Source organism: Somniosus microcephalus, chromosome 32, assembly GCF_052327205.1.
Source record: "Somniosus microcephalus isolate GS21.2 chromosome 32, FLI_Smic_1.0, whole genome shotgun sequence".
Lineage (NCBI taxonomy): Eukaryota > Metazoa > Chordata > Chondrichthyes > Squaliformes > Somniosidae > Somniosus > Somniosus microcephalus.
Window position 1 is genome coordinate 17,846,571 of NC_141018.1, and position 25,394 is coordinate 17,871,964.

The 25,394-nt window shown below is 42.6% G+C and overlaps 1 protein-coding gene across 3 annotated transcripts in view; it reads left to right on the forward strand.

Moving 5' to 3' along the window:
* cpeb1b (cytoplasmic polyadenylation element binding protein 1b) overlaps window positions 1–25,394 on the forward strand; it is a 73,714-nt gene that overhangs the window by 41,985 nt on the left and 6,335 nt on the right. For 2 of the 3 annotated variants that reach the window (XM_085972173.1, XM_085972175.1), the window contains exons 4-9: window positions 7,845–8,065; window positions 10,145–10,391; window positions 11,623–11,736; window positions 14,534–14,638; window positions 15,371–15,507; window positions 16,272–16,470. In XM_085972173.1, the coding sequence (XP_085828299.1) occupies window positions 7,845–8,065; window positions 10,145–10,391; window positions 11,623–11,736; window positions 14,534–14,638; window positions 15,371–15,507; window positions 16,272–16,470 (1,023 nt within the window). The remainder of the gene's footprint in view (window positions 1–7,844; window positions 8,066–10,144; window positions 10,392–11,622; window positions 11,737–14,533; window positions 14,639–15,370; window positions 15,508–16,271; window positions 16,471–25,394) is intronic. The other variant, XM_085972174.1, reaches the window with a different exon arrangement.

The following is a 25,394-nucleotide window of genomic DNA, read 5'->3' on the forward strand; positions in this document are numbered from 1 at the left end:
TCTTCCACTCCTGGTTTCCACTGCAGTACTGTACCTGTTAGTCTGCAACTCAGACATGCTCAGCCGTCTATGCCACAGTAGCTATCTGCTGTTGTATAGTTTGGCTTGTCTTGATCACTAATATTTATTAATGCAGAATAACCACTCCAGCTGTATCCCGGAAGTCCTAATGGAATTTCCTGAGTTTGAAACCATTTGTTTCTAACCTCCAAGTGAAAAGAACATGAAAATAGCATAGCTTCTTGCCATGTACTCTAACTTACAAATGGATATAGAATCACACCATCTTTAAGTGGTTACCAGGGTATACCCTGCTATATTTTTTAAGATGGCTAATACTGTATATCAAATTGGAGCTCTGAGCAGCTAAAAGTAACTTTAAAAAAAAAAAAAACTAGTTCTGAATTGTCAGTACTGATTCGTAACATTAAATATGGAGCGCTGGTTGAGACTAGTCGTAAACAATGACTTGTGTAACTTATTTCAAACTGAAGTTGGTAAAATGAAATTTTGTACAGCATTTGTCTTGTCAGATTTCAGAACTGAATCCCCTGCAGTGTTGAAGATCCTCACTACAGTACTACACTCCAAACTCTGGTTAATGCCCAGTGCTAGATTCAAAGAATATACCTGCACTAAAGGGCAAACCTCAATTGCCCAGACCCACAGTGGGTTTTTGTGTTGGAGCTGATATGCTATTTGACTACTTTCTTCCAAACGAGACATTGAGTCTTCCTCTTCCACTCGAGTTTATATTCTGTAACTTGCAATAATAAATTTGAAGCACCGAGCTGGCACAGATGTGATGTGTGAAGTTTCATTTGGTCTTCGGTGAAGGAGGGTTTTCCTGGACTGCTCAATGGAGGCCTTATGGCTACCATTTTGTGACTTTGGCCAAGGCTGCTGATCTTGTTCTAAATTGCAGGGAGGTCTCAAGTCCCAGTGGCATTTGGTATTGTCCATTATACAATCGGTCTTGCCTTTTGGTCCCCCCCTCCCCCCAAAAGTCAACTGGATGTATATGTACAAATTCATCAGTACACTTTTTTAAAATTTCCAAACCAAGCTATTTAGAAATCCAGTTTGCCTGATTTTTGCAATGCACACCATAACCAAGTCCAGAGAACTTGGGTGTAGACTGTCCAAAAGCCAAAACTTAGGCCCCCTCAGTGTGTAGGCTGCTACTAGGTTTTAATGAGTGCAGGTCATTGAGTTTCCCACTGGTTGTCTAATCTAGGACTACACTGTTTGTTGAGGCATTGCAGGGATCTGGAACTAAGTGGGGAAAATCCCAATCTGTCTTAATGAGTCAGGTGGTCAACCAAGTGCTTTTGGAGCAATGTGGACCTGCCCAGCTTAAATATTGGGTGACTAATTGTCACAGATGGCTTGTGTGCTTAAAGCACTTCTGTATTCTAGATGTCCAATGCTGTACTGCAGTCTTGCTCAAAACTGGCTTAATGGTGATCCTCTGAGGAATTTGGGAGACTAACTTTCCCCTCTGGGTGTCTCTTGTAGTTTGAGGCCTCCCCCTCTGCAACCTTTCTTGCCTCCAAGCCATTTAACTGCTTACACTGGATCTTGCATAAGCACTAAAGACCTTTTTCACTGCCTGCCTGAGTCCCCATGGGAGCAGACAATGAGATTCTTGAAATCAGTAGGTCATCAGCAAAGCCCAGTAACCATTTTTTTTCAGTGGCGCCTCTCAGCTTCACTTATCCAAGGGCAGGAATGATGGCTGTCAGACTAATAATCCAGCAGGTTCATCTGGTTCAAGAAGGATGCATTTATTGATTCCCAAGTTACCTTTAACAAGTTCTGTTGAGAAGTTGTAGGATACTGAAGTGTAGAGGAACAGAACGACCTTGGAGTACATGTCCATAGATCCTTGAAGGTAGCAGGACAGGAAGGTGGTTAAGAAGGCATGCAGGACACTTTCCTTTATTAGCTGAGGCATAGAATATAAGAGGAGGAGGGAGGTTATGCTGGAACTGTATAAAAACACTAGTTAGGCCACAGCTGGAGTACTGTGTACAGTTCTGGTCACATTACAGGAAAGATGTGATTGCACTGGAGGGTACAGAGGGGATTTGAGGATGTTGCCAGGACTGGAGAATTTTAGCTGAGGAAAGATTGGATAGGCTGGGGTTGTTTTCTTTGGAGCAGAGGAGGCTGAGGGGAGATGTAATTTAAGTGTATAAAATTGAGGGGCTGAGATAGTGGATAGGAAGGACTTATTTCCCTTGGCAGAGAGGTCAATAACCAGAAGGCATAGATTTAAAGTAATTGGTAGAAGCATTAGAGGAGAGTTGAGATGTTTTCACTCCAGCCAGTGGGGGGTCTGGAACTCTCTGCCTGAAAGGGTGGTAGAGGCAGAGACCCTCATCACATTTAAAAAGTACTTGTAGGTTGCAGCACTTCCGGTGCCTATCCCAGGCTACAGACCAAGAGCTGGGAAGTGGGATTAGGCTGGATAGCTCTTTGACTGGCACAGACACCTGGGCTGAGAGGCAGCCTCCTGTGCTGTAAATTTCTGATCATGCTACAGTACACTGTTCAAGTATTACCAGGTTGGCTGATTAGTGAATTTCACTGTGAATGTTGCTATTTTCAGATGTTTCTAGGGTTCAGTTTTCGGCATCACAGCTAGCAGTATTCTATTCCCTTCAGCCTTTTTCTACTAGGTATTGATCAAATTGCTTTGTCATTGCAGCAGATTTAAATAGGACATGAGGCATGAATGTGCTTCAAATAGAGCCTACTTTGGGTAATCACTTAAATGGAAAGCATGCTTCACATCTTGTACTGCTAACAATAGCTGGCCTTGACAAGTTGCTTATTGAAGAAGCAACCTTCCTGTATGTCATGTCACTTGTATTGTTCCAGAGTGTGTATATATAAATATAAGGAGGTCATCCTTGGCTCTGTTCCAAAATGTGGAGGGTACTGGATATAGATCATAGAATGTCGATGTTCCCTCATATTACTTGATCTAATTTTTTTGGTCATGCTTCTAAAGGAATTGATTTACTGATGCTGAGTCACAGTTCAAAAAGTGCCCAGCAATGCCTCACCCAAGTAGCCATTTGGTATATAGTAAGTATTGTTACTGGGTGGTTGGGAGGGGGGAGGGGGGTGGGGGTGTAGTGTGAAGTACAACTGACCATAACTGTTCTCCCGGATACCTACACTGCATGTCTGTAGATAGCAATTCCCACTGTCCAGCTTGGGATTCTCTTGCTAATTATGGCACCTTCTGTCGTAACCCTGCTTGCCTGTTGAGCATACGGATTTTGGCTTTTTAGGATATTGGTCCTGTCCTCTTGGCAAATCGTCCCAACTGCAGATCATGGCAGCCTGAAAATTCTTTACTTTCCTACTGAATTTTTATATACATTGTATCTCGAGGCTATTTGCCTGTATGTGGAGAAGGTTTGACAAGTCAGTCTACAGAATGTTGTCCTGGTGCTGTGGGTCAAATGAGCTGTGTTCACTCATTTACGCTGACTTGGCATGTCTAGTGTAGTGGATGCTGGCAGGAAGTTTTCCATAGCTACTTATGCTGGTCAGATGAACTTAACTGTAGAATAAGCTTAAAACTTCTAAAGCGTCAACTACTTAAGTACGCAGAAAGTGGATTGAATCAAAATGGTACTGCTTATGCAGATATTTTATGGGATTGGTAATTATGCATTTCAAATACTAGATTGCTTTAGTGAAGGGTTTTGCAATTTAAGTACAAAATGAGATACACTTGCAATGAAACTGTCAAACTATTAAATGAGTTAGGACATTAGGTTGTGCTAAAACTTGCTGTGAGGCACTAATTTTAGAAGTAGTAATTCTGATTGACTTTAGCCATAATAGGTTTGCTCACAATTTAATGCCAAAAGCATCAACACTGCTTGACATGCTGTTGAAGTCGAAAGTCTTTTTAAACCCCCTCCCCCCCTCCCTTCAACTTTAGTCACCTGATGCACTTCAGTACTGTGCTGGATGGAAGGTCTCAAATTATAGCCCCTAAGGAGGCATTTTCACCCAATGCATTTGTGATGGTGCTAGTTCTTGAATTTGAGCTGTCTACTGACGTTCCCCTTTTTAATCCTTTTCAAATGCTTATTCCTTACCCACAAGTCAATGTTGCAACCTTTTCAAAATTCCTTCCAACTGGTGATTTAGTTTATGCCCCCTTGTTACTTTGCTGAATAGCAATAATTACTGTTTACTAGGTCAAGGAATTATTATTGATCTGAATTTCTTCCCAAAAGAATAATTGCCTCCAAAGCTCCACTAAGTATTGATGGGGATTGTGGCCAATGCTAAAGCTGTTGTGACGAATGACTTTTTTCATTCGGTTCTTAGGCTACTGCTCCAGTCAGAACTCAATGTGTGAATGTTGCCACATCATGCAGTCCTTGGTGCAGGCAATAGCTGTTGATTGCCATGTTTCTAACTTTATGCACACTTGCTGATGCAAGCCTCTTTGGAACATTGTGGCCAGCTCTAGGCTTTGTGATACAGTTGGAGGGAGCAGTACAACCTTGTTCTGAAGGTCAATCGGATCCTCCTGAGCTTATTTAGTCTGTCTGAGCTGGTGACTTGACTCTTGTTTTAATATCCAGCTGTAGAGAAGTGGTATAATCATTCTCTTTCTCTCTCCCTCCCTCCCTCCCCACCTAAATTACTAACTAACCAATACTGATTTTGTTTAAGTGCTAAATTGGTTGTTAAACCTTGGTTGGATTCATTAATCTTGGATGATTTAAGCTCTGGATTCCTTGCCTCTGTCTCTAAACCACTTTTTGCTGCAGTCAATTGTCAAAATGAGTTCTTGGTGCAGCCAGTAAGTCTTGTCTTTTGGCGCTACTCCATAATTTGAGAGTTTTGAGTCTACAATGCCGTCTAAGTGCTTTTTGGATCTGGCAGTGTGGGAGATGGTCTCTCCATGTTCCACTGCATTACCCAGCTTGGCATGACGAGCACTGAATGGGGGAAGTTTGAGTGGTAAACGACTGGGTATGAAAACTCTGATGTGGGTGATTTTGACGGACTAGGTAAAGGTTTTAAGTATAATGCATTGGGGGGATGAGGAGCCAGTGCAAGTTGGTGATTGAGCAGAACTAGTGGTACAGGATACAGCCAGCTGTATTTTGGGCCAGTTAGTTTATAGCAGGTGAGAGGCCAGTAAGCAAGAGTGTTATCAAGTTGAGGTGACCATTTGGGTAAGGATTTTAGCAGTGCAGGGACTGACGCAGGTTGCAGTGGTGGATGAGCAACCTTACTGATAGATGTGATGTGCAGTTTGAAGCTGAGGGCTTGCATAGGTTTCTCACTAGTTCAGCCTAAATGTGGCGGGGGAGAGGGAACCGGTTGTGGCAGGGGCCAAAAACTGGGTACAGGAAACTCTCATTTTAAACAACACTTAAATATCCAGAATTCTCTTAACCGGCAAAATTCTCACTCCGAAAACACCTCCATAACCGGCAGTGTTGCCGAGCCCGAGTCTCCTGCGATGGCTGAGTTAGTCAGTGGGGGGGTAGTTCTCCAAACTGCCACTACTCTGCTTCTTGGCGCAGTCGGAACACCTCAATACCCCTGTAACAGGAGTCTGACTCTCCCGCGCTGCCGGTAGTCTCTTCTGATCCGCCATTTTACAGGGATACTGTGTCTCCCATGCTGCTGGTAGTCATTGCATTGCATTACCCTCAACTGGCAGTACTGTACTTAATCAAGCATCTTCCACCATCCATTTAACACAACATTCTGTAGGTGAGTACCCAATTACTGTATACTGCACATTTCTTGATTTTTTTAAAATTTTTCTTTGTTTAAAAATAGCACCTCCGTCATCCAGAATTTTTGATCAACTGGCAACACGTTGGTGCCGGATACCAGAGAGTTCCCTGTACTTCTGACTGATCATGTCAGAGGCAGTTTGATGCCACAGAACTTGTCATGGGCTCAATAAATGAACAGTAGAGCTGGGTGTCGTGAAGACTTGTAGAAACTGATGCCTCTCTAGAGGGCTACAGATCCATCCTTGAGGGGCTCTGGCAGAAACACTGCAGCATGGGAAGGGAAGCCAGTCCTAAGAATTCCCTTGCTACGCCCTGAAGAACCATGCCAGAACATTCCCACAGAGCGGGGCAGTTGAAGTGAAGGATAATGTGGTTGACTGTCGCATGGTGATGGAGGACAATGAAGGATAATGCAGTATTTGTTGTAGTCATAGGATGTAATTTGACCATGGCCAGGATAGTTTCCAATGCTATGAGCAGGGAGGGATTTGGATTGAGGGAGAAGGAAATTGCTCTGTTAGGGGACCTTGGAGGAAAATGGGGTTGTAGATGAAAGATGGGTCAAGGGTTGGTGTGTTGAGGGGGGTGGGATGGTGCTTAAGAAAAGGGAACCATTAACATCAGCTAGCATGAATGCAAGGAGTAATAAAGTAGGAAGGGGATCAAGCAGATGGCTCTTGAAAGATCAGCTTGAAGAATAAGGGATGGTAAGAGAAGATGCCAAGTGACCAAGGATGGAGTGGGAGACTGACTAGGAGTTTAGATGTGATGGGGTGGAGAGTAAAGGCAGCTGTTGGCAGAGGCAGCTGCACAAATGTCTCAATCTCTGCATGCTTGGTATCGAAAGTGAAGGTGCAAGGAATAAATTAGTCATAAAAAGGTGTCTTGGGTTGTCTTGTCCTTTAGGGTGATCCTGGTATACAGTAGTTAGTTTTTGTTAGACTTGGCAATGTTTGACATTGTCAAGCCAGCAGCTCTGCACCAGATACACTAGTTGGAGTCAAGATGAAGACTGTATTGGTTGGCGATGGTAAGTGGCTTAGTGGGAATCTTGGATCAGACTACCTGGAATGCTGTTGAGTTCTGATTGTTGGGCGCAAAGGTTTGATGCATTCAAGCACTGAATGCAGAAGAGTTGAAGCTGATTAGTATCAAGGCAGAGTTATGAGGTCTGAAGAAATTATACTCCCTTTCCAGGAAGAAAAGCTGTGTCTTGGGAGGCATAAGAGGGTTAAGGGAATAGAAATTGGTAAATCTGAAACTCAATTGTTAGAATGGGGACAGCTGTGAAAACTAGTAAAGTTGTCTGAGACGAGTGGAGTGAACGCCTTTTCTAATAGCATTCCAAAATTTAGTGTAGAAAACTCGACTCATCTAAAACAATTAGATGTGGCTATGGAGATGGGTAGAAACTATTTCTGGATCGAGGGAAAAATTTAGCTGGTGAACAGCAGATTGGTATGAAGGGCTGTTGTCGTTTGGAGTTTGAACTAGTGAGACAGAGGGCAAAGTGCTTTTCTGCAGTGAAGCTGGTGAGCCTAAAGGATGACTGGAGGTGGGCAGATGTATGTAGTGAAACAATGGTCAGTGATCAAAAGTTGAGGGGGTTACCATGGGTATGGGTGGTGAGATTGAGAATAGGGGGTCAGCAGTATGGCTAAGTTTGGGTTTAAGTTGCTGAGAATGTTCAGAGGCTAATGGCAAAGGCTAACATCTTGGTTAAGGGAGTCGGGGTGGACTTGGAAGGGCAGCTGGAGGATGCTGAGTGAAGTAGGAGGGACGGAGAAGGATGTGGTGCTCTTAAGGAGTAGGTGTTAGAGGAGGGGGGTGGCGAGGACCTTGATGTAGAATTTAGGAATGAAGACGATGCTGGTGGTTTGGGCAGGGGAAGTTATGGAATGGGTAGGGAGGCCTCTTGAAGGGAAGGAATCTCGACCAGTAAGCTGTTTGGCAAGGAAGCATTTTGTGTTGACTTGTTCAACGTAGTGTTTCGTCTAAAGTTAATGTGTACATTGAAATTACTTTTTTTTTCCCCCCCACTCGCAGTTTTAGGCTTGCTCACTAACCCCCTGAGTTCTCGCCTGACGAGAACAGCAGTTGGGTTCCCATCACTGGATCCAATAGGATCAAATTATGTCGACCAATTTGCATCATCTTTGCCAAAGCGATTGGACAGCCGTTCAGTGTTGGACTCTCGGTCAAGCAGCCCATCTGACTCGGATACAAGTGGCATCAGCTCTGGCTCGGATCCCCTTTCGGAGCTAATGGTAAGATATGTCTTCAATTTCAGAATCTAGGTTGGTCTAGTTGTACATGTTTTAACATGGCACATATCAAATTTGGTACAGGCTGTGCTTATACTAGTACAGTAATGTTGCACCCTCAAGATGGAGTAGCTTGTAAGTAGCCATTGGAAGTTAGCTGTGCTTGATGGATACCCTACCCTGTCTAGGGTATGAAGCATCATGCCACCTGGAGCAGGTGATGTACTCCTATCTTTACTCCCTTTACCATGAAGTTGGTGAGTAGATCTTGTATCAGACTCCTTTTCCAGTACCTAGAGGAGAAAAAGGATTGGAGTAGATCATTGCAGCCTCATGAACCACTATTGGCTTTGTCTGATCAGTTTGTATTCAAGCCTGACTCTCATGTCTCAGTAGATGAATAGCTGGCACTTGAGTAGGATATGGTATGTTCAGGGCTAATTGGAATTGACCCTCTAAATTATATTGCATGTAGCTTGTATAAATTTGTTTCTAAATTCCTCCATTCTTGCTGTTTGGCAGCCTGTATCTTGCTCTGTCTTGAGGTCAGTGCAGAGTTTGGTCCCCTATAGGGGTACGGTATTGTGGGTCTTCACTGAAATGGTTGTGTATGGTTAATCCTCCATTCTGGCAGAAACCTGGTTATTAGTACATTTTTAAGCTTTAAACTTACTGCTGCCTACCAATTTTAGCCAGAATTTCAAATTAAAACCCTGACTAGTGACCTAATCAAATCTGATTATCGTCTAATCGCAGTAAGTGTTTTGAGGTTTAAGATTTAAGGTACCCTTTGGTCCCAGTGGTGTTATTCAACCACATTTACAAGGTAACTAGACTATGATCCTAGGATAATATCTTGGAACATCTTCCAGAATTTCCTAGATTGTAGAACTATCCCTGTGTATTGGAAGGTAGAAAATGTAACCCTGCTGTTTAAGAAAGGAGGGGTGGAACGGGGAACTTTCGGCTAGTTAACCTGATAGTAGGGGAAATGTTAGAATCTATACTTAAAGATGTGGTAACAGCACTAGAAAAATCACTGATTAGGCAGAGTCAACATGGTTTTATGAAGGGACACAGTTTTTTGAGGATGTAACTAGCAGGGTAGATAAAGGGGAAACCAGTGATGTAGTACATTTGGATTTTCAGAAGGCCTTCAATAAGGTGCCTCACGAAGTTATTGCACAAGATTAGGGCTCATGGGATTGGGGGTAATATATTGGCATAGATTGGTTAACAAACAGACTACGGAGTAGTAATAAACAGGTCGTTTTCGGGATGGCAGGCTGTAACTAGTGGGAGTGCTGCAAGGATCCGTGCTTGTGCCTTTGCTATTTACAAGCTACATCAATGACTTGGATAAGGGAACTGAGTGTAATATACAAATGATACAAAGTTAGGTGTGAAGGTAAAGCTATGAGGAGGCTGCAAAAGGATAGACCGGTTAGTGGTTGGGCAAGAAGGTGGCAGATGGAGTATAATGTGGAAGTGTGAAATTATCCACTTGATAAGAATGGAAAATCAAAATCCTTTTTAAATGCGAGACTAGTTAATGTTGGTGTTCAGAGGGATTTGGCGGTCCTTGTAACATGCAGGTACAGCAAGCAATTAGGAAGCCAAATGGTATGTTGGTCTTTGTTGCAAGGGGGTTGGAGTATAAGAGTAAGGAAGTCTTGCTGCAATTGTACAGGGCTTTGGGACCACACCTGGAGTACTGTGTACAGTTTGGTCTCTGTACCTAAGGAAGGATATACTTGCCTTGGAGGGTGCAATGAAGGTTCACTAGATTGATTCCTGGGATATGAGGGCTGTCCTGTGATCTATTATGCAAAAGCAGGTGTATCATTAGGAAATCATGTCATGATTTGCTTGTTAATCCTTGTGCTGTTTTTTAATTCATAAGTTGCTAAACTGAGGATTTCATTAGGTACAGCAATATAGTGTATGTATTTGCCTTCTGTACTTGAGGTTAGTGGAGAAAGTGAACATTTCACTGACTTTTTTAACCCCCTAAAAGGGTTTCCCTATAGACCATCTTGAATTTCTGCCAACTATAATCTGTAAATATTTGGTTTTTTTTAGTCAAGCCTTCGCATCTCTCCTCCAATTTCCTTCTTGCCCATGGGTGGAGTAGGCAGGGATCCGATGAAACGAATTGGTATGAGCCCACGACTGGATCAAGACCAGGCTTCGGTGATCAATCCTATCAGCCCTAATCCTTTCAAAAGATGGTCAGCAAATTCTGGGTGGGCAAACTGGGATCTTTTGGAGAGCCCAGAAGATCCTTTTAGCATTGAAAAGGAGGCCAGATTGCATAGACAAGCTGCAGGTAAGCTGATCAATTCCTGTTTCAAAGCTGGACTGTTTGGTTAACACGTCTGTATAGATTCTTACACTTAAAATTGGGTAATCAATTCATTTTCCATCCTCTGTAAATTGACACGAGTGGTGTCTGCTGCTGATCTTCCTGGTGGCTCTTTCCTTCCAAACCTCTACTGTTTGGAAGGTTAGTGCAGACCAGTTAGACTCTGGTCTTCTGCCATTACAGTACCGTGCCTGGAAGCTAACCCTCTGAAGTCTTGCACGTGTTCTGATTTTTATCCTTTTTTTGTTCTAAAATGCCTTGCAAATATTTTTTAATGGAAACTTACTTTTGATGGATTGGCTCTTTTAGGGCTGTTTATAAAGATGACACCTACGCATAGAACATGCAGCTGCTGATGCACTTTTTAAAACTCAAATTTCCATCCTGTGATTGCTTAATTGGTTGAGAATGCTAAGCACCTTTAGGCAAAATGACAGTATTTGATGTTTCCCCTTGAGCACCTTTGATTGCTGTATGGGTCTTTTTTGGTGTGTGATTCAGTGATTTTTTTTTTTTAAATATAATTTTCCTGGGTGTGAATTAAACAATATAAATCTTCAAGTTCCAATGTTTAAAATTCTGTCTGATGGCTTGCTTAAGATGCTGTGCAATAAAACACAAATGCACGTTGTCTATAATAATGGTTACCTTTGTCACTAATTTTGATTCCGATAAATGACATGGCTTCAGAAGACTTCAGTTGAAGCGTTATCCTTGTATATCTAGCTAATGGAATGCTTCTGATATTAATTATGTCCCCAATTAACTCCTAGCTCCTGGTGTTGGCTTATTGGCTTCTAGCCTCATCTTTTGTAAAGCCAAGTGACATTGGCTCAGCACTCATTCCATACCAAAACTACATTGCAAATTCCTACGCTAGGGCTTTGCTACCAGCTACTCTAATTCTGCAGAGCATGTCCGAGGCAGGAAAAATGCAGGTTTCTAAGTAACTAGTTGCTTGCAACAAATCACTTGTACTTTTTTTTAATGGTGGGAGGGAAGATGGATGGTGCAGTGTGTTACACATGGGTTCAAACCCAGAACAGGCTGGAATGCAAGTTCCCAGACATACAAGTCTCAATGTGCTAAGGTGGCTGCAAAGTGGCCTGCACAATGTGCCTGACCTGTGCTAGTGAAACAATGTGGAGAGGGGTAGAAATCTAGTAATTGTGACTATTCATTCTTTTCCCTAAAGCAATGAGTGAAGCCACCTTTACTTGGCGAGGCCAGCTGCCACCCCGGAATTACAAGAACCCAATCTATTCCTGCAAAGTATTCCTGGGTGGTGTACCCTGGGATATCACTGAAGGTAAATGTCACTTGCTGGGAATGCTGTTGTATTGCATGGTACTTTGGTTTGTATTATAGTCTTGGGATTGCTGTAAAATTAGAATTTTGCTGTTCTATAGTTAGCTGACCCTGTTACAGGTATTAAATATAGCAATGGATTGTGATGGTATTTAAAGTTGATCATTTTTAGCTACTTAAATGAAGTCCTTATATAGTTCAGTGCTTGGTAGTGCAAATATTGCTTTTCTGTGCTGAAATGTAGAAGTCAATGCTGCATTGCCTGCTATTGCTGAGCTTCCTGTATTCCACATTCTATTGGTTTGACTAATTATAGCTGTAACAAGTGTGAACTTCTGAATCAAGCCTCCATGAATCAGAATTAAATGCTGCTTTTGCCTATGTGCTTGAAGCAAATGTCATTTTAAATTCTCCTGTTACCAAATCGAGCTATGCTTATAAAGTTGGCTGACATTGGACAATTTGGATGTTTTGAGGTCACTTGCTAGTTCTGATTGTAGTACCAGTATTGCCCTTGCAAAGCCATCCAGTTTATAGTTCAGAGCAGATTTGCAAGCAGAATGGCAAAAGCTGCCACTTACAATTGAAGCTACTTCACTGGTTTCAAAACTGATCCCAGTTGATAGATTAAGCCTGCACCTTGGGTCTGAGAGGTGACCTTGAGTGCATTCTAGAAAGACCATTTCTATTTAGTTCAAATTTTGTGCCCTTCAGTAGCACTAGCAAAAATCTGTCACTTTCTTCAACTGTATCTTCCTGGATAGACTACACCACCTTCACTTTCTGCATAAAGCTCTAAATGGTTGTCTTCAATCCATTTCCATTGTTCTAAGAGCCTCTCGCTCTCTTGCGAATGCTTGTCTTTCCCTCCTAGCACAGATGCCCAATCAACTTTGTTTGGTTACTTTTTTTTGAAGGCTCTGATCTAGTAAATCAAATCAACTTTTATTGTCATTGTTCGTGCACAAGTGCAGTACAACGAAATGTAGGCTTGCGGCTCCCGAGAGTGTACAATTTGGATTAGGACACTTAAACATTTCAACATACATTTGTACATATATATTAGCATAAATATGACCATAATAAAGTGCATCGGCAGATGTGCAGGCTTTAGTGTTTATTTGTGGAGTTCAGTAGGATGACCGCCCTGGGAAAGAAGCTGTTCCTAAATCTGGTCGTACAGGTGCGAATGCATCTGTAGCGTCTTCCAGATGGTAGGAGGGCAAACAGACTGGCTGGGGTGGGTAGGGTCTTTGATGGACCGTGCCCTCCGTAGGCAGCGTTTCTGATATATATGTTCTATGGTCGGGTGCCGGTAATGCGTTGGGCAGTTTTGACTACCCGCTGCAGGGCTTTCCAGTCATGGGAGCTACAGCTGCCGTACCATACCGTGATACAGTTTGTCAGGATGCTCTCTATAGTGCAGCGGTAGAAGTTAGAGGATCAGGGGGTGACAGATTACATCCCTTCAGCCTCAAGAAATATAGGCGCTGCTGGGCTGTACAAGATATTCATGGGGAGAACAGGAGCAAAGGTTTTTTCTCCTAACTAGATTAACAAAGTGGCTAGTTGATCAGTCTGTCCCCTTGGCTAAATCTTCAGACTCTGTAAAGGAACAGTGCACTACTAAGTTTTTTTTTGCACCTTGGCATCCATGTTGACTATTTGCATGGCTACAACTTGGAGCAACCCAAATCAACTTTTGGCTCCCTTGCTAAGATCTCCTTCTCAAATTACTGCTTGATTATTGTTGAGCAGTGATTTTTTTTAATTAAACATGAGTTCATTATTCAACTCTGCAATCCTTCACACCGCAATCCCCTTGAACAGAGAATAAGTGTGACTAGCCTCTTCTGTAATGCGTAGTGATTCAAGCCTGGGGCCGTGTAATGTTGATGCATTAAAGGGACATGGTTAGTTACTGAACTCACAGTGCACCTGTCTGCACCAAAATTTGGCCAGTGGCAGATGTCTGGTTTTGGGCACTCTCAAAATTGCAAATACTAATGGCTGCTTTGAGCTAGAAACTGACTTCTACTGATTTTCAAGTCACTAGTAAACATACTAAACACCCGGCTACCGACCATGGAACATATATATCAGAAACGCTGCCTACGGAGGGCACAGACCATCATCAAAGACCCTACCCACCCCAGCCACAGTCTGTTCGCCCTCCTACCATCTGGAAGACGCTACAGATGCATTCGCACCCGTACGACCAGATTTAGGAACAGCTTCTTTCCCAGGGCTGTCATCCTACTGAACTCCACAAATAAACACTAAAGCCTGCACATCTGCCAATGCACTTTATTCACTTTATTATGGTCATATTTATGCTAATATATATGTACAAATGTATGTTGAAATGTTTGTGTCCTAATCCAAATTGTACACTCTCGGGAGCCGCAAGCCTACATTTCGTTGTACTGCACTTGTGCACTAACAATGACAATAAAAGTTGATTTGATTTTTTTATACGGGGAAATTAGTCACTCTTGAGATGCAGGTTCTGTTCAGTGCAAATAACTGACGTTCTATGTATTCCAACATTGTTTCTGATTGATTAGATTTAGCCAATTTATAAAATCTTAATTGGATCTCAAACTATAGCCAATCAACATCCAAATTGACTTCTATGGCCATCTTTTCATTGTTCTGATGAGCACTCCAGGATGGTGCTTTTCTCTTTATGGCCTGAGTGGTGCCACTGGGCTTGTCATGGCATTTTGGCAAATAACTCAATTTAATGTACAAAGTGATGTTTAATATTATAACCTTCCCCTCCCTTTCTTCCCTAGTTGGACTGATAAATACTTTCAGGGTATTTGGCTCACTGAGTGTGGAATGGCCGGGTAAGGATGGCAAGCACCCTCGATGTCCACCCAAAGGTAATATGCCGAAAGGTAATGAGAGCTGAGACATGGTAGGACACTTTACCTGTTCTGACACGGTCACTGTCACTAAGGTTGAGGGTCAGAGCACTGGTATGCATGCAGGTACAACTGATGCCAAATCACCTTGGATAATGGGTAAGGGTGTGTAAGACTGCACTGATTTAAATGGTAACCAAATTAGCTTAATGGTGAAGGCTGGTGCATTTCATTTAAAATGGAAATCTCCACTGCACTAGTGCACTTTGCAAGACATTTACAAGCCTTGTTCTGTATAAATATCAGATTGAAATATCTACTGCCTATACTGAAGATGCTTGTATCTGATGTATAGTTCTTTTGGCAGTTTGGTTCCCTAGTAATCAAATAAAAGGACACTTTTTAAATGCAGCTCAATGTAGATGAACATTTGGTTCAACTTGCATTAAAGCTTGGAATCCAACCTGTAGGGTTGATTTGATTATACATACTTGGCTATTAGAGGAATTCCCAAGTATTTTCATGGAGCAGGATTACTTCAAACAAACTCATTCCTCATCTAAGCATAATCTGTTCAACATTTGACACAACCCAATTTCAGTAAAAATCGAAACTTGTACAGCCATTTTATCCATTACTCCAGTAATGAGTTTGGTTTGTAGTTTTTGCTCTGAAGGTATGCTGGAAAGATGTGCTCTTCCACAGGAACTGAATCCTGCACTATAAACAATAGTTAACATGTTTGGGTTTTTTTTTTATTGCTAGGTTATGTCTACTTGGTTTTTGAATCTGAGAAGTCTGTGCGTGCATTACTGCAATCCTGCACACACGACCTTATGAGTACTGATGGTGCAAGCGAATATTATTTCAAGATGTCAAGTCGCAGGATGCGCTGCAAAGAGGTACTGTTTATTGTGAGGGATTTGTTTTATTAGTGAAGCCTTGTCCAAAACGCTTCCTTCCTTCTCTTTCCCTGCACCCCCCCCCCCCCCCCCCCAAAACATCCTATCCTGTAAATGACTCTTGATGCTTGTTTAGTATGAAACCAGTTTTGTACTACGTGGCCTGTGAAACTGGGTTTGAGCTCTTGAAATTGCTCATAGTGTGGTTTCTGACTGCACAAGATAAAGCTAAATGGTTTGGCTTAGAATTAACTAACGCTAATGCTGAATGTTAACTAACGCTAATGCTGAATGTTAACTAACGCTAATGCTGAATGTTAACGAACGCTAATGCTGAATGTTAACGAACGCTAATGCTGAATGTTAACGAACGCTAATGCTGAATGTTAGCTGATCACTTCATGCTCTCTGGTTGATCTCCATTATGCAAACACAAATATCCAGATGTTAAACTAATGCAGCCTGTCTCTGCTTCTCAAACTTGCAGTGTATTACTACCTTCTACCAATCCTATTCTATTACTAGCAGCCCTGATGAGAATAGTGATGAGTCACTTGGAGCCCTCTGCTTTGTAGCCTGTCTAATTTTTAACCTGCAATGTTCAAATGCCTGCACTAATGTATAATCCTGGTATTGGTGTAGTGGATTGGAGCTTTGTGAAACTGCTCTTCATGGGGTCAGTTTCTTGTACCTCTTTGAAGGACAGTTGATGTCTTTAAAACTTTTAAATCCTGCTTGTAAATCTTTGCTCTAACTCTCTTCAGGTACAAGTCATACCTTGGGTCCTTTCTGACAGCAACTTTGTCCGCAGCCCATCCCAGCGCCTGGACCCTAGTAAAACCGTGTTTGTTGGAGCACTTCATGGAATGTTGAATGCAGAAGCCTTGGCAACGATCATGAACGACTTATTTGGAGGAGTGGTATATGCTGGTATTGATACTGACAAGCACAAGTATCCAATTGGTATGTTAACATCTGTACTGGGAATACCCAGTAAGTTTATGCTCCAATGTTCATTTTTAATTTGACACCCTTCATTAAGTACAGCAGGTAATTGTAAATGTTAATACTGTAATTTAATCTAGCCAAGGTGTCTGACTCTTTTGGTGATGGTACAAAAATATTTGCTTATTGTGTACTATAGTAGACTATATATGGTGGTAGGTGAGAGTTTGCTATTGTGTTGCTGTGGTTTCTTGGTCTCTGTCCTTTCCTTGGACTTCAGCACTAACAGAGAATTGGTTTCATTTCAGAGCATGTGTGAAGGGTGTCTTGATCTCTGCCGCCCCCCCCCCCCCCCCCACCCAAATTTAAGCAGGACTGAGTGCTGTGGTTTAACATGTCTAAAAGTTGCCTAATGTTTTTTGGACAGTGGTTGTATTGGTTACCATAACTGAGCTAGCAAGTGATATTTGCCAACTGTCAGCTTGCATTGCAGAATGTAGCATAAATATAAATTGGTCCGATGGACACTCAGTTTTAGTCTAACTAGGAGACGCTGGCTGAAGTGCTCTTGTTGTATATAAACTGGGAAAAGTTTTCTCTTTGCCAGCAGTTGGAAGGTGCTGGCCACAGTTGCTGATTTTTTTTAAACCATGTGAAATTTTCTAGATGTGGAATAATTTGCAACAGCAATGGCACTGTAACTACAGGAAAATCAAACCTTGGTTGGCTTAAGAGCAACATTGGCAAATTGCCTGCCCACACCCTTGGCTAAAGAAATATGCAACAAATCTGAGAATCGGTTGTTTCCCAGCAGGTCTCTGGACCTGCTTAATGCAGATTGTGATGCATGGTCCCCTCTGTTCTGGGAAGAACCATGTCCTGATCTGGCTGAGACCATGAATTTTGATATAGACAATGGCAAGTGCCTACAGCTGCTTTTGGGTCCATTTTATTTTGTTGAATGTAATCCAATTGCGCTGATGGGAAAACGCCAACTAGACTTTGGTTTTGCCTAGTATTGGCTACCTGAGGCGAAGGTGGGAGTTGTCACACTAGATGCTAGACCAACTGAAGGTGAATACAAAATAGTTGATATTGTAGATTTGGCAGCATTGGCAATGCAAATGCAGGGATTCAGTAGACTGTAGCTGTGAGGAAAATAGTGTATCTGAGGTTTTACAGTGGCTGGCTGTCACATTTCAAATGAGCCATCCTAGTTAAGTGATTTCTAAATATGGTTATTGGTCCTTTCCTACTGATTATGGTCTGTGGGCCACATTTTGAACTTTCAGATACCTTCTGTTTTAAACCCCCCCCCCCCCCCCCAAAAAAAAAAGAAATGGCTTATCTATGACTAGCCATAGATGCTGGGCTTTCTTGCCTTGTTTGGGACTCCAGGCTAAAAGTAGAAATATGAGGCTTGCATAGATAAGTGAGAGATTTCATGAATCTTTTCTCCAAGCCCATCCCTTCACGGAGGTCCATTCCAAACTCACTGTCTCTAATAATTTGCAGAAAGACCAACTCCTGAAGGGAGTGTGATGTAGGATGTTGAACCTGTTGGTATCTTGCAAGACCATACTTGTTCCCAATATGGTGCAAGAATCAGACAAGGTTCTTGAACCGCATCACCAGGACTTGGATGTTGTTGTTGTTGTTTAAGTAGGGGATGGGTCCTTGGCTGTTTCCTTCACACTCCCAACACACTTTTTCTCCCCCCCCCCCCCCCCCCCCCCCCCAAAATATTTGGCAACATGCTGGTGCTTGGGAAAAGGAGTAGGCCATTTAGCCCCAAGCCTGTGCTGCCACTCAAGATCATGGCTGATCTGCAACCTAACTCGTATCCCTTAATACCTTTTTGTTAACACAAATATCTCCATCTCAGATTTTAAAATTATCAATTGCCATTTACATCAGAGTTCCAAACTTCTGCCACCTATCCTGAAAGGTCTGGCTCTCAATTTTTAGACTATGCCCCCTAGTCCTAGACTCCAACCAGTGGAAATAGTTTCTCTATCTACCCTATCTTAAACTTTGATCAGATCACCCCTTAACCTTGTAAATTCCAGGGAATATAACCCTAGGTTGTAATCTCTTGTAATTTAACTCCTGGAGTCTGGGTATCATTCTGGTAAACTTGCACTGCATTTCCTCCAAGGCCAATATATTCTTAAGGTGTGGTCTAACCAGGGCTTTGTACAGCTGAAGCATGACTTCTACCCCCTTGTATTCTAGTCCTCTAGATAGAAAGGCCAGCATTCCATTAGCCTTTCTGATTGAATATTTTCTGTACCTGTTCAAGACAGTTTAATGATCTATGTACCTTGAGGTACCCCCTGCTTTACTGTATAGCATTGCCAGATCTGTTTTCAGATGGCATGCCTGGTTCCTCTTCCAATGGGGAGAGGATCAAACTGGATGGTTTTCTTATGATAAAGGGAGGAACTAAATATATCAATGTTTTTAAAAAAGTAGAGAAACTAATGAGATTAAAGATGGACAAATTACTGCAACCTGAAGGCTTCCACCCCAGGGTATTAGAAGTTGGTGAGGAAGTTGTTGCTGTTAATCATCTGAAACTCTCTAAGAATTATTTAAGAAAGATTAGTTGATTTCTTGTGGGGAAGTAATTTGTTATTGGGCACAGTGACTGAGCTGATCAGAGCTAGTATGGATTTGTAAAAGCGTAAATCGTGTAACAACCTTGTTAAATTTTGAGGTGCTAACTAACATGGTAGATAAAGGAGTGTCACGAGGGCTGGAATATAAAGGGGTGGAAGTTATGCTACAGCTGTACAGAGCCCTGGTTAGACCCCAATCTAGATACTGCACCTCAGGAATATACAGGAAACTTTGGTTTATCCGGAGGTTGTATGTCCGGAAACCTCGATCTACTGGCAGAAATCAGGAGCTGTTTTTTTTTTTTCTTCTGGCTTTTTTTTCCCCCCAACAGTTGGGCTCTGGAAAGTCTCACTGAAGCTGTTGCTAAGCTACAGAGATGCTTCTAAGGTACGGGCCGACTGTTTAGAAGCTGTTGCTAAGCAACCGTGTTTGTTGTTGGATACGGAGATGAAAACCTCCGTATGCTTCAACATTAACGCTGGTATGTCCGGCAGTTTTGATAGATCGGCAACAGCTTTGTGCCGGATATAACAGTCTCCTGTATTTGGCTTGTTGGGGGTGCAACACACATTCGCCAGAATGATACTGGTGTTAAATTATGAATGGCAGACCAATTAAATACATACTTTGGTTCTGCCTTCACAAAGGAGGACACAAATAAACACTCCGATGTCAGGGAACATAGTCATAGAGTTATACAGCACGGATAGAGGCCCATCGTGTCCGCGCCGGCCATCAAGCCCTGTCTAATCTAATCCCATATTCCAGCATTTGGTCCGTAGCCTTGTATGTTATGGCATTTCAAGTGCTCATCCAAATGCTTCTTAAATGTTGTGAGGGTTTCTGCCTCCACAACCCTTTCAGGCAGTGAGTTCCAGACTCCAACCACCCTCTGGGTGAAAAAGTTCTTTCTCAAATCCCCTCTAAACCTCCTGTCCTTTACCTTGAATCTATGCCCCCTAGTTATTGACCCCTCTACTAAGGGAAAAAGCTCCTCAGCATCCATCCTATCTATGCCCCTCATAATTTTGTACACCTCAATCATGTCCCCCCTCAGCCTCCTCTGCTCCAAGGAAAACAAACCCAATCTGCCCAGTCTCTCTTCATAGCTGAAGCACTCCAGCCCTGGTAACATCCTGGTGAATCTCCTCTGCACCCTCTCCAAAGCGTTCACATCCTTCCTGTAGTGTGGCGACCAGAACTGCACACAGTATTCCAGCTGTGGCCTAACCAGTGTTTTATACAGCTCCATCATAACCTCCTTGCTCTTGCCTTCATTAGCCGAGGCATAGAATATAAGTATCCCATATGCCTTTTTTACCACCTTATCCACCTGTTCCGCCGCCTTCAGGGATCTGTGTACTTGCACACCCAGATCCCTCTGACCCTCCATCTTGCCTAGGGTCTTACCATTCATTGTGTATTCCCTTGCCTTGTTAGTCCCCCCCAAAGTGCATCACCTCGCACTTTTCCGAGTTAAATTCCATTTGCCACTGTTCCGCCCATCTGACCAACCTATCTATATCGTCCTGCAGACTGAGGCTACCCTCCTCGCTATTTACCACCCTACCAATTTTTGTATCATCTGTGAACTTACTGATCATACCTTTTTACATTCATATCCAAGTCATTAATGTAGACCACAAACAGCAAGGGACCCAGCACCGATCCCTGTGGTACCCCACTGGCCACAGGCTTCCAGTCACAAAAACAACCTTCGACCATCACCTTCTTCTGCCACTAAGCCAGTTTTGTATCCAATGTGCCAAGGCACCCTGGATTCCATGGGCTCTTACCTTCTTGACCAGTCTCCTGTGCGGGACTTTATCGAAGGCCTTACTGAAATCCATGTATACCACATCCACTGCGTTACCCTCATCCACACACCTAGTCACCCCCTCAAAATGCAATCAAATTAGTCAGACATGATTTTCCCTTGACAAAGCCTTGTTGACTATCCCTGATTAATCCTTGCCTCTCCAAGTGGAGACTAATTTTGTCCCTCAGAATTTTTTCCAATAATTTTCCTACCACTGATGTTAGGCTCACTGGCCTGTAGTTCCCTGGTTTTTCCCTACTTCCCTTCTTGAATAATGGTACTACATTAGTGGTTCTCCAGTCCTCTGGCACATCCCCTGTGGCCAGAGAGGTCCTGAATATATGTTAGAGCCCCCGCAATCTCTTCCTTTGCCTCACAGCAGCCTGGGATACATTTCGTCCGGGCCTGGGGATTTATCCATTTTTAGGCCTGCTAAAACCGCCAATACCTCCTCCCTCTCTGTTAATATGTTCGAGCATATCACAGTCCCCCCGCCCTATTTCTATGTCTACATCGTCCTTCTCCATAGTGAAAACAGATGCAAAAAATTCATTTAGAACCCCTCCTACATCTTCCGGCTCCACACACACATTGCCACTTTTGTCCCTAATGGGCCCTATTTTTTCCCTATTATCCTCTTGCCCTTAATATACTTATAAAACATCTTAGGATTTTGCTTGCCAGTGTTATTTCATGGCCCCTCCTTGATCTCCTAATTTCTTTTTTAAGTATCCCCCTGCACTTTTTGTACTCCTCTAGGGCTTCCTCCGTCTTTAGCCTTTTGTATCTACCAAAAGCCCTCCTTTTTTTCCTAATCCATTCACGTATATCCCCTGACATCCAAGGTTCCCTGTGGTTTTTGGAACCACTCTTGACCTTTACGGGAACATGTTGCCATTGTATGATCTCAATCTCCCTTCTGAAAGCCTCCCATTGCTCCGATGCGGATTTTCCTACAAGTAGCTGATCCCAGTCCATTTTGGCCAGATCCTGCCTTATCCTATTAAAATCGGCCTTCCCCCCAATTTAGAACCTTTATTTCCGGCCCATCCCTGTCCTTTTCCATGACCACCTTAAATCTTACCATATTATGGTCACTATCACCAAAGTGCTCACCTACTAGCACTTTTTCCACTTGGCCGGCCACATTCCCTAGAATTAGGTCCAGTACCACCCCCTCTCTTGTAGGACTTTCTACATGCTGGCTCAAAAAGCTCTCCTGGATGCACTTTAAGAATTCTACACCCTCTGAGCCTTTCACACTCTGACTATCCCAGTTAATATTGGGGAAGTTGAAATCCCCCATTATTATTACCCTATTATTTGCACATTTCTCTGAGATTTGCCTACATATCTGTTCCTCTATCTCCCCCTGACTGTTTGGAGGCCTATAGTACACTCCCAGCAAAGTGCTTGCCCCCTTTTTGTTTTTAAGCTCCACCCATATGGCCTCATTAGAGGAACCTGCTAATATATCATCCCTCCTTACTGCAGTAATTGACTCAATTAATATTGCGACACCCCCTCTTATACCTCCCCCTCTGTCTCGCCTGAAGATTCTGTACCCCGGAATATTGAGCTGCCAGTCTTGCCCCTCCCTCAACCATGTCTCCGTGATAGCAACAATATCATACTCCCATGTGTTCAACAACAACTTCAGTTCATCCACCTTATTTGCAAGACTCCTTGCATTAAAATAGATGCCATCCAGCCTTGCCCTTATATATTTGCCCTGTCTACCAAGCTGACTTGCTTTTTTCTCTATAGGGTCTAATGAGAGTGAGGAACTGAAATAAATCAGTATTTGTAGGGAAATGGTGTTGGGGAAATTGATGGGATTGAAGGCTGATAAATCCCCAGGGCCTGATGATCTACATCCTAGGGTACTTAAAGAAGTGGCCCTAGAAATAGTAGATGCATTGCTGGTCATCTTCCAAAATTCTATAGACTTGAACAGTTCCCATGGATTGGAGGGTAACTAATGTTACCCCACTATTTAAAGAAGGTGGTAGAGAGAAAATGGGGAATTATACACCGGTAAGCCTGACCTCAGTAGTGGGGAAACTGCTAGAGTCCATTATAAAAGATGTAATAGCAGAGCACTTGGGAAAACAGTGACCGGATCGGACAAAGTCAACATGGATTTACAAAAAGTAAATCGAGCTTGACTAATCTAGAATTTTTTGAGGATGTAACTGGTAGAATAGATAAGGGAGAACCAGTGGATGTGGTGTATTTGGACTTTCAGAAGTCTTTCGATAAGGTCCTGCATAAGAGATTAGCGTGTAAAGTTAAAGCACATGGGATTGGGGGCAAGTAGGGTTGCAAAATTCTGGGAATTTTTAAGAGGAAACTTTCCATGGGGAATTTTGAGTTTTTTTGCACACTGATGGTTTTTGTCTCTGACCCTTATATTATCTTTGTCGTCAAAATAGACATACTGTTCCATACAAATAAAAACAGGCTTTCAAAACTTTATTTAGGTTATAATTTTGAACTTTATTGAACCCCCAACAAAAAAGACCCATCTAAAATAAAATAAAAAGAGCGTCAGCTTATTTAGCTTGTATTTTGTCCCTTTGAGTCTTCTACTCATGAGTCTTCTACTCATTGCTCCTCCTGATTCTCTGACTCTGGCTCTGACGTGTCCATTTCCTCCTCTGTCAGCATCTAGCTGTGTAATACACCAATAGTGTATTTTGTATATTTCAAATTGAAGGACAACAGAGTTGAACAAGTAACTGGTTTATTTGGTATAAAGTCTGATTTACTTACTGCATCATAACATCAGAAAACAAAATGACTTCCCTCAGGACCCCTAACCTGGATCTTAAAAAAAAAAAAAATAAAAAAAAAAAAAAATAAAAAAAAAAAAAAAAAACACTATGGCCTGCAGGCATCTGTAAGACTGCTAATCACAATTCGATATGCAAATATTACAAATAGAGGGAGCTAATCACTCATCCAACCAACCAGGACACATTTGTTCACAGTCACACACAAAACTTGTAATTATTAAAACAAGCCAAGTAAGAAGATAAATGTATATTGATTAAGAAATTCCTTAATAATTAAGATTCCATCTGTTAGTAATTTTAAGAGAGGACTTGGGGGGGGGGGGGGGGGGGGCGGGAGGAAAGAGAAAGAAAGAAATACAAAAAAAACAATATTATGCTAACATGCTTTTTTGGGCAAAATTCCCAAGCTAAACTTCCTGTGGAAAATTTCCGGAAATTTACCGGAAACTTTCCACCCCTTTGCAACCCTAGGGGCAAGGTACTGACTTGGACAGAGAACTGGCTGGCAGACAGGAAGCAAAGAGTTGGAATAAACGGGTCTTTTTCCGAGTGGAAGCTGGGTGGGCGTGTGTGCTGTGAGGAGGATGCTGAGAAACTCCAGTATGATTTGGACAGGTTAGGTGATTGGGCAGAAGCATGGCAGATGCAGTATAATGTGGATAAATGCAAGGTTATCCACTTTGGTGGCAAAAACAGGAAGGCAGATTATTATCTGACGGCAAAAGGGGGTGTCCTTGTGCACCAGTCGCTGAAGGTAAGCATGAAGGTGCAGCAGGCGGTTAAGAAGGCAAATGGTATGTTGGCCTTCGTAGCACGAGGGTTCGAGTACAGGAGCAAGGATGTCTTGTTGCAGTTGTACAGGGCCTTGGTGCGACCACACAAGTATTGTGTGCAGTTTTGGTCGCCTTATCTGAGGAAGGATGTTCTTGCCATGGAGGGAGTGCAGCAAAGATTCACCAGGCTGATACCTGGGATGGCAGGAATGACGTATGAAGAGAGATTGGGTTGATTAGGCGCTTATTCGCTAGAGTTTAGAAGAATGAGAGCGGATCTCATTGAAACTTTTAAAATTCTAACAGGACTAGACAGACTAGATGCAGGAAGGATGTTCCCGATGGTCGGAGTCCAGAACCAGGGGTCGCAGCCTAAGGATAAGGGGTAGCCCATTTAGGACAGAGATGAGGAGGAATTTCTTCACCCAGAGAGTGGTGAACCTGTGGAATTCTCTACCACAGAAGGCAGTTGAGGCCAATTCATTAAATATATTCAAGAAGGAGTTGGATATATTTCTTAAGGCTAAAGGGATCAAGGGATATGGGGAGAAAGCAGGGACAGGGTACTGAGTTTGGATGATCAGCCATGATCTCATTGAATGGCGGAGCAGGCTCGAGGGGCCGAATGGCCTACTCCTCCTATCTCTGTTTCTATGAAGACTGGGTGCATAGACCAGGCTTTTATTCCCTCGAGTATAGAAGATTAAGGGATGATCTCATTGAGATGTTTAAGATGATTAAAGGATTTGATAGAGTAGATAGAGGAACTATTTCTTGAGTCCAGAACAAAGGGGCATAATCTTAATTAGAGGCGGGCCATTCAGGGATGATATCTGGAAGCACTTCACACAGGGATAGTTGAAATCTGGTTCATTCTCGGGTGTTTTGGGGGGAGGTGGGAGTTAATTGAAACTTTCAAAACTGATCTAT